The sequence below is a fragment of the Seriola aureovittata genome, chromosome 3 (assembly GCF_021018895.1).
Source record: "Seriola aureovittata isolate HTS-2021-v1 ecotype China chromosome 3, ASM2101889v1, whole genome shotgun sequence".
Lineage (NCBI taxonomy): Eukaryota > Metazoa > Chordata > Actinopteri > Carangiformes > Carangidae > Seriola > Seriola aureovittata.
In genome coordinates, this window is record NC_079366.1 from 8,176,080 (window position 1) to 8,186,122 (window position 10,043).

Genomic DNA, 10,043 nt, shown 5'->3' on the forward strand with positions numbered 1-10,043 from the left:
TAATACAGAATAATGACATTCAGTCCAATGAATCCTATTTTTAGACAAAAATCAATAATTCAGTGTATGTACTGTGGCTTTCTGGCTTCACACTGTTATCAGTATGTATTTCACGGAAATGTTTCTTTCTATCTGCAAGATTTGTTTTATTTCCAGGTGTGAATGTATTCTGGACCTCTATCCTTCGCTTCCACGTGGGCCAATCAGTCTCCACCGCAACTGCCTCAAGCCTAAAAATAGCTTTTCTACTGCTGACGTGATAGATGACTCATGCAGAGTCTCGCTCCTCTCCCTGCAGCCACCCTCTCTCCCTGGCACTGTCCGACACCCCACTGTCCCCCTTCAGTTCAGTGACCTTAGTTCAGTACGAGCCGGCCGACACTGAGGTGGTGTTTATATTTTTAAAGAATTTATCAAAGAAAGGAAGGCCATGAATAAAATCTAAATGATATCAGTTAATCACTTGTGTCATGTTCATACTCTTGTGCAGTGCACCTCCTCACTCCAGTGCCACGCCTACCATAGCTCCCTCTGCCCAGCCACACTGAGTCTGTGATGTAATGCAAAGTGCAGTTTAAAAACACTTCTTGCATAAAAGTCTTGCATATTGCATGTTGATGGGTTAACGTACATGTGGCCTTCAGAACACATAAAACAGTAATGTGTAAGTCATTTAAATTACACTAAGAATATCTCAATTTTTCATAAAAGACTCACCATGTTCTTGGATAAAATATACTTTTATTTTCAAATACAGTTCAATTCAGTTACAGTTCTGAACAGTGATGGTGACAGCGATATCTATGTATCTTGCTGTCCTACGATAAACCAGAAACAGATAAAGTGAACAAACACAAAACCACAGTACAGTCCAAAAAGTCATATTTATCACGTTTATCACACATTTAAAACAAGATAATGTTATACACAACATATCTTGTGCTGAAAGGTTAAAAATGTAAAATGTATGTCTTAGAAAAGGTGTGTGACATTTGTGGATAGATGTGTTAATGTTTACATTAGTGTTGAACATGGTGAGACTGAAGTCTAACAAATGATAACTGTGTGCATAGTTAGTATCCGACATGTTTTTCCAGTGTGTGTGACTGATCTGCTCAGTCGAGTGTTCAGACAAATGTACGGCCAGTTTCAAATGATGCAAGGACGCGATGAACCACACATGAATCACCTCCGTTGAGCATTATTTTAAAAGATGAATGTCTTTTCTGGCAGTGGTGCGCTGACCATCACAGAGCAAACAGATCACTAAACTAACCTTTTCCACTGAAACAGGCGTTGAAAATAAAGTTTGTCATTTCAGAGGTGTCTGCGGAAATCAGCAGTCTGTGAGATCGATTTTCTGGAAAGATGTGAGGGGAACTCTGTCCATTAGTTTAGTCTGGGTTTGATCTTGGTCTGTTCAGGTTTTAAGTGATCTTAGAGAGCAGCTGCTGAGAGAAGAGCCTTTTGAGCTGAGCCACTTCCTGAGACAAACAGCTGATCTGCAACCTCAGACTACCGTCCTCTGTCGTATAGGTGTTGTCCTTGGAGTTCTGCAGAGAGGAGGAGTTATAATATCCAGAGGACGGGCCCTGATACTGATGCCCAGGTCCACCACTGGCCTCCTCCCTGGACCAAGGAGCCTGACTCTCTGCCCGACTGTCCCACCCTGCCTGATGGTGGCTCCTCACCTGGATGTTTGGCCCCACTGTAGCTACAGGTGGTCCACTGTGTCTGTTATCAGAGAGAGGAGACATCTCCCCTCCGTCACTGCTACCACCGGGGCCTTTGAATCGGAGCTTGTGTGGGAGACTCCTCAAACCCTCATGTGAGTCTTGCTTGGTTACATACTGACCCTCATTGACCTCCAGGGGACAGATGTGGGCGTCGTAGCCCTGCTGCTCCTCCACCAGCTCCCTCGGAGAAGGCCCACTACGTTCACTCAGTGTGTCGTCAAAAAACACAGGGCTGCCCATATTTGAGTTGCATGAGGTGGAAACACCAGACTCCTCTGATACACTATGACTTGACAGAGGCCCGGTTCCCCTCGGCCCGTAGACGGCAGCCTGCTGCAGAGGGTGAGGATGAATGTAGTGGGTGCTGGCACTTTGCTGTGTGTTGAGGTATGAGGGTCCATCAGTGTGAGGCTGGTAGTAATGTGTTGTGCTGGATGGTTGATGAGCACAGAGCGATGCAGAGAGTGGCAGGATGGTCACATCGGACGGGTCCTTGACCAGACCAAAGCGAAACTTGAGGGCCAACAGCTCGGCCCTCAGGCGTGCATTTTCCTCCAGCAGACCCAGGACCCGTCTCTCCAGCACCATGTCATTGGCTCGCCGCTTCTCTCTGGACCGCTTGGCTGCCTCATTGTTTTTTCTTCTCTTGTCCCAATAGCCATCGTCTTTTTTCTCATTGGGGATGAACTCCCGTTTGCGGCGTGCATTATTGCTGTTGTCTTCATCGCAGCTGCACCCAGCCTTGGCTTCAGCGTTGGCGAGGCTGTCTTTGTGTTTGAGAGCAAAGGTGCGACCCAGAAGGGTTCGGGCCAGTTGGCTTGTGGAGGTCAGGATGGAAACAGCCTCATCAGTGAAGGACCCAGCCCCACCCCGAGGCCTGGACTCCAGTCCCTCCACACCCCGCAGTGATGGCACTGACAGGTCCTGGATGACGGCGCCCACAGTCTGACCCGTCATGTTCAATCACTTCAGGTAGCTGCAGGGTCTGTTAGGAACTCACTGATGGTTGGAGGGTGAGGGTGAAATGCTCTATATTGGCACCACCTGGTGGTGAAAAAACACAAGCACATATGATGAGCTCAGTTTGTTCACAAGGTTGCAAAACATTTAACCGACATCACACTAGTGCCAATTGAATGTTGTAATTATCAGCAGGGAAGACATTAAAACCATCATAATAAAAAACTTATAAAACAAAAAACACTCAGATTAAACTGATATTTACGAGCATTTCAGAGGGATAAAGCCACATTAATATAGACTGAAAACATCTAATTCGATACAAAAATTATAATCATATCATATTTCACCAGAGAAATTTTTATTAATTATATTCATAGCAACCATTCACTGTAAAAACAGTTAATAAAGATTAATTTAAAAGTTTCTGGTTGAAAAAAAGGTGAAACATCCAAAAAAGGCTGATTATTCCAGTTTAAATATTGAATTTCATTTATATAATTTGATTAAGTGTCAAATTAGTTCACCAGACACCACAACAAGGCATTTACAGTTATCCCTATCAATAGGTTTTTTATCAAACCCTAAATCCTAAATAGTTTATTGTTGACATAATGTTAGTTCACTTCCATATTTAATCCGACGTGGCATGATAACTGTAAAATATTATTCATAAACCTTCATAAAAATTTAGCCACATTCCCTCGCACGATAAAACAAATTAAATCTGTAGTAAAACATTTAAAAAAAGGATAAATAGGAGCTCTTACTTACGAATGAAACAGCTGCAGAAATCTCTCATGAGAAGTTGTTCAGTCAGCGCGAGGAGCTGTCCACTGCACATGTGGAGCTTCTCAGGTCGTCTGCATGTTTCTGCTCCTAAAAAGCTCCGCATCTCTCTGTCGTTTCTTTCCCCGCTCATCGGTTCAGCCGGGGTCGGATCCTCACCCCGGGTGACCCCCCCCCCTCCTCCTCCCCTCCTCCACCTCCTCTCTCCCCCTCCTCCTCCTCCTCTCTCCCCCTCCTCCTCCTAACGGGAAGCCAGCTGAGTCAAACCAACGAGAAACACTGTAACAGCGACCAAACAGAGCTGCGTTCAAAGTATTTTTAAACAAGCTGTTTTGTTTGTTTTTTTACTTTAGGCGCTGAAAGGACATAAGAGTTTAGAAATAAATTGTTAACCAAAATAACACAAGCAACCAGGCTACAGACTGCTGTGTTAACTTAGTACGTAGTGTTGGTCTAGCTCCTGCTCCCCTTGTATAGCATTTCATCTTACAAGTTGGTGCCTGAATGTTTATATTTGAGACAAAAAGGCCACGCGAGGCTGCTGAGGCGCAGTGCTGCTGTGAGCTAAATGCCAGTGGTCGAGTGACAATGCTAGGTGGATATAATGTTTGCCATGTAAATTCATTGTATGATGGTATTTTATATTAATTAGCACTACACACAAAGTGCAGCTGAGGCTCGTGGGAGTGGCGTCAGTTTTGCAGGTATTTGTTCACAAAGAAAAGTATAGGACTTGATGAAGTCAGAGGATCAGCAACGTTATTAGGATACATGATCAGGGCATCTTAGATATGTGTATAAAATTTTGTGCTAATCCATTTTTTAATTTTAAAATGTTAGGATTAGGATTCATCCTCTGGGGACCATGAATGCCTGTGCAAAATTAAAATAATAATAAAAATGATCTAGATATTTCAGTCTGGACCAAAGTGATAGACCAAAAACAGACCAGCAATCCCCTCCCTGGAGTCATGCCATTAGCTTGGCTAAAAATAGATGTAGAATTAAAGTTTTTCCTGGGCCAGCAGGACAACACCAAAGAAGGCATCGTATATGTCTATACTGTTCGTCAGCGAGGATTTTATCTGGGGCTGTTGCTTTAGTTTTTATTCTGGCTGGCCTTACAGTGGCCAGACAAGTTTATTATGCTCAACCTTCACTCATTTACTCTTTCACTGTAAAACAGTGGAGGAAATCGTCAAAAGCCACAGTGTTACAGTCTTTATCTGTCACACACACACACACACACACACACACACACACACACACACACACACACAGGCATGAAACAGGTCAAATTGATCTTAGTAAATTACACAACACATTTGATTCAGTTTAACAGGTTTAATTAGGTCATGAATCCTCAAAAAATATTCATAAATCTAAATCCACGAGAGCTTTCCTGCTATGTATTGGGTTTAACATTTTAGTTTGTAACACTCATCCAGTGAGCTCTAACTCAGGACATAAGGTCTGTTTTTTACTGAAGTTGTAGTTTGAGCAGAGAGAATGTAATGTAATATGTATTATGTATGTATATTGATAAAGAGAGGATCATTGCTGATCCAGTTAACACCTGTAGCACTAACAGGTTTCTGTTTTCACCTTTTTAACTTTCACTGTTAGATTAGCTCATCTAGTTTACAAAAGCCTGTGTGCACAGCCGTCATGGTGCTCTGAGTTGTCCTCATTTGCTCTTTGCAGGTAAGTACCCATAATGAGCAGTTCAAGGTAACACAGTTACACAGAAGTATGTGTTTTGTACACGCTCTCTTTGTTTCTGCACAAAAAGAACACGATTGTATTTTTATTTCCATCACATTAGATTATCAAACACCGGTTTCCACTGTCAAAGAACAAACATGAGGATGTGTAATGTCACTCACTCAGTGTATTTCCTGTCTTCTTGTTGGCCTCACTGTCTAAGGACAAAAGAAGCTAATCGCTGTGTCACTGCACCTGTGGCTTAATCTAGTTATTATAATAACCATGTATTGTAAATGAAGAATGCAAAGAAAGCCATACAGAGAGAGCTAATCACTTGAATGCCAGTAGATAGTGTAAATGGAAAAGAGAGCTGTTACGTAATACACAGGGAGAGGGAGAGAGAGAGAGAGAGAGAGAGCATGTGAGGACTACGCAGTACTGGAAGTTCAGTTGGGGTGAGGTTGCACAGAAAAAAGGAACATTGTTCCTATGAGCGATCTGCTGGACAGTGATACTTCCTCCCTGCGCATGGAAATGCTTCTCACTGGACCTCTCTGTCTCTGTCAGTCTCACCAGTTTCTGCAAAACAAGGCAACAGTTGACTTCTCATTCTTTAATTTATGTATGTATGTCCTCTCTGGAGCATTTAGAAACAACAGTGTCACTATTGACCTGTTGCCATGACCTTGACTGATCAGTTTGAACATGCTGGTGTATGGCTGTGACATGCAGTGGTGTACACACACATTCAGAGGACGTTGGGGTGAAATTCTGAGAAAAGAAAACTGTACTGCTGTCCCGAGGTCCAGCTGAATGAGCTGCCAACAAATTATCTTAAATGAAACATTTTGATTTCACTTCATTCCTCCTGTTTTTTTAAGGTTATCTTTTGTATAAAAAGTATTTTTCCATAAATGCTGACATCTTCCAGGAGCACAGGGTTTAGCAGAAAAAAGTATCTATTGTAACATGTCATTTTTTATCCCAAAAAATCTAGTTTTCTAAACAAACAAACAAACAAACACTTGATGGATAATCTGTTTCCAGGAAAAATCCATTTAAATTTGGAATTTTATACAATGGCGTATCATCTTCATGATACATGGTCTGATAAGGAATTATTTCCTGAACTAGATGAAGAGTCTTTAGCCATACTCTCAGCTCTGTCAGGCTGTACACTGAGATAATGCTGACATCAGCAAGGTAGCATGCTTACAATACCAGTTCAATACACAATATTAGTTTAGCAGGTATAATGGTTAGCATGTGTACCAAATCTGTTAGCATGCTAACATTTGCTAATTAGCAGTAAACACTAAATACGGTTAAGGCCGATGGGAATGTCATTAGTTTTGCATGTATGTGGTCATAAACCAAAGTGTTGGGCAAAATTGCTGTTGATGTGACAGATGAAAACTCAGGAGATCAAAGTTATTACATTTCATTCTGAATGACTGTGCCAAACTTAATGTCAAGCAATGCGATAGCTGTTGAAACATTTCAATCAAAACCAAAAATGTGAACCAGCTGGTTGCGCCTGAGGAAAACTCAAGGCGTCATCAAAGTCATTAGGCTTCATACAAACCACAATTATTTGTACGTTATGTCACGGCAACCCGTCCAATAGATGCTGAGATATTTCCCCCTTGGACCAGCGTTGTGCACCAACTGACATTGCACATACCACTAGCGTAACTAAAAATCAGAAAGTGGGCTGAGATAATTTCACCTATTTCCAGCTCAACTGCGGCAATCTTCACTACTCTGCCTTGAGATTTTCTTTGTTGTTTTTTTGTTGTTTTTTTTTTTAAAAAAAAACCTTTTCCAGGAATCCTGAAAAACGTTGATGCAAAATGTAAAAAGTTCAATCTGGATTGTGTTTGACTATATATACACCTACAAACTAAACAATGAATGGACAACTGGACACAATCTGTAGCTTTGCTTTAACATGTAATAAGTACACCTAAAAAGAAAACAGCCTTCTATCTCACCACAGTGAGTCTGTTTCAGCACAGGAACGACTCTGTCAGTCTTTAGACATTAGTCACAATAAGTCACAGTCTCTCTGGTGCAGTATGTGTGTGAACTAACTCACCTTTGAACATCAGCTCTTACCCTCCATGACTCTGATCATGTCCCCATGTGTTGTGCTGAAGGTTGGTGCTGTAAAAGCTCAACAATGGCTGTTTCACTGGACATGCTTCACTGACAATGTGTCCGCGCTGTACCATGGATTATCTAACAAATATTGTGCAAAATATGAAAGTAACAATTTTTTTTGTGTGTGTGTGCATGTGTGTGTGTGTGTGTGTGTGTGTGTGTGTGTGCGTGTGTGTGTGCCTTCATGTAGAGGGTAAACTCTCATTTGAACCTTGTTAACCCAGGTGGAAAGCATCTGACTTCCAGCAGACTGGATTCTTCATAGATATACTCATACTCTACAGTATACTGTAGATGAAGCAAGTGCCTGAGATACTGTAGGTCATACGCTGAAGAGAGCATTTTTCACTTTTTCTCTTTGTTTCATGCACATGCACAAAGATGCACAGGCACACCTACACAGGTAACATAATACACATCTTAACGTTTTCACATTAAGATCATATATGTGGAGGTAATGTGCCGGGAAACACGGAAATGACCAACAAATGCAGGGAGGAAGAAGACTGTAAACTAGTAAAGATGGATGGTAAAAAAGATGCATTCAACACATTTGTCATAACTTGAAGGACACGCTGTGCGTCTTGGTGAGAAACACTGAATTTGATTATCCTTCTTATAATGCCTAAGGCCAAAACAACTACAAACTATACGACACCAGGAGCAGCTTTGTTTGCAAATGGTTGACATTTCATCACACATAGTGTTGTGGTAGAAAGATAAATGATTGAGCAACAAATTAGTGTATCTTTATGGTTTACTCACAGGAGGTGAAATAGACCTCGTATAGACTTCTTCACACGACTGTTTGAGAGTTAAGACTTGGATTTAGGGTTAGAATTAGAATCAGGTTTAGGTTGAAGTTAGGGTTAGGTTTTAGATTAGGCATGTTGTGATGGTTACTCCCCCAAATTTGCTTGTCAAAGTCAGTTTCCTAGTCATCCATCAATCCATTATCCATACTGCTTATCCTTATAGGGTCGTGGGTGTTGGGGCCAATCCCTGCTGACATTGGGCGAGGGCGGGGTCCACCCTGGACAGGTCACCAGTCTCTCGCAGGGCTGACACATAGAGACAAACAACCGCTCACACTCATATTCACCACTGAGAACCTTCTTGCTGTGAGGCGACCGTGCTAACCGCTAGTTTGCTAGTCATGAGGGGAACTATCCAGTCTGTACATCAGCTGTGTAATCACTTCGGTTGAGTTTTGTCACGTCGGAGAATATAACTCACATGAAAATGTCCAAATTTGATATGAGGTTTGGACTGAGATTGGATTTTAGCGTGTTTAACAGAAAGGCTGTCTTATAAACTGGGCAGGAGGAGTTTGAAAGACCTTGGTATTCACCAGGGCTTTTTTACTTGACATTCTAACCTGATCCCTGGGTTTGCAGTTCGATCCCCAGCGTAAAATATATGCCAAATCAAACATGTGGAAGGTGATCTGCTGCGGTGACCCCTCACGAGGGGGCAGCCGAAACACAACAGCAACATTTTAAACCATCTGTTGTGCGTCCCCTGCGCTGAAGTACCTATCTCAGGTTAGGAAGAGGATCTTGTGAATGCATTTGGTCAGTGAAGGTCCCCAAAAGTATAGCAGTACAAATATGTGTGCATGTGCATTCATGTGTGTGTCAAGTTTCATTAAGCCTTGACTAACAAAGGCACAAAGTAATTGACTGCCTGAGCACAGATCGGACAGTGGCCTTGTTTGACTTTGTGTGTGTACGCTCAAGTTCAAATCAGGAGAACCCCCCTCCCTCTCTTCCCCCCTCTCTCGCTCTCGCTCTCCCTCCGTCTCACATCCCTCGATCCACTTGGACTCACAATCCCTCTCACCGGTGTCAGTGCTGCAGCGGCTTTCACCACTCTAATCCTCATCCTGTGTTTGGACATCAGGCCAAGATTCCCATTATGTGAGGTTGTGTAATCACAAACATACAGTTCAGTCAATATTTCTACACACACATATTAACTTACAGTGTTGTGCATTGAATTAGTTAAGCCAATAGAGAGAGCAGCTCATTGTGCTGGACAGGTTTATCTGCATTTAGAAATCCTTATCTCTCCTCCCACATGGAGGGTTGCCAGTTTGGCTGTGTCCATGAATGTGTAACCCCTACAAAATTCAAATGTAAATAGATATCTCAGTTTGAGGTGCTGGTATCAATGCTGTCCTAAAGTAGCAGGCTTTAATAATGCAGAGAAAATCCATTTATGGACGCTCACTGGAGAGGCAGAGCTCCTAAAATATTCATGCTACAATATTCTGTACACTGAATGGTGTCGAAGTGTGTGTTTCTCTTTGACTGCGTGTGTGCAGACGTTTGTCTGGTGAACTGAGGTGGATCTTCTGCGTAAGAGATGTCTCGGCTTCCTCTCAGTAACACTGTTGTTGTGCTGAGGTCACACAGGATGTTACGTGTGTCTCTCCTTCAGGACGAGCAAGTTAAAGGACGCGTGTTTGCATAGAGTGGACCATTATGTTTTTGTTGCTGAAAATGTCTTTATTTTAAATCAATGATAGCTGTAGTTATCGTTAAAATATAAAACATATTTTTATATGCATCAATACAAGTATGTTTTTAAGACTTTATAGTATTTCTCTTCAACATACACAGATTAAATCTGACATTTTCATTTGTCCTGAAATGTCCTCTCCATGGAGAAAGTCTTCCACAGAGA

General features: G+C 42.0%; 1 protein-coding gene across 2 annotated transcripts; it reads right to left on the reverse strand.

Moving 5' to 3' along the window:
- Positions 1-598: 598 nt before the first annotated feature.
- On the reverse strand, positions 599-3,627 carry LOC130163465 (nuclear factor interleukin-3-regulated protein-like). Of its 2 annotated transcripts, none has more exons than XM_056367691.1 (2): positions 3,471-3,627; positions 599-2,780 (listed from the first exon to the last, which is right to left on the reverse strand). In XM_056367691.1, the coding sequence occupies exon 2, from the start codon at positions 2,691-2,693 to the stop codon at positions 1,428-1,430; it is 1,266 nt and encodes a 421-aa protein (XP_056223666.1). In that variant the 5' UTR covers positions 2,694-2,780; positions 3,471-3,627; the 3' UTR covers positions 599-1,427. The 2 variants fall into 2 exon arrangements, with proteins under 2 accessions (XP_056223666.1, XP_056223674.1); XM_056367699.1 differs by having other exon boundaries at positions 3,467-3,622.
- Between the last annotated feature and the right edge of the window lie 6,416 nt (positions 3,628-10,043).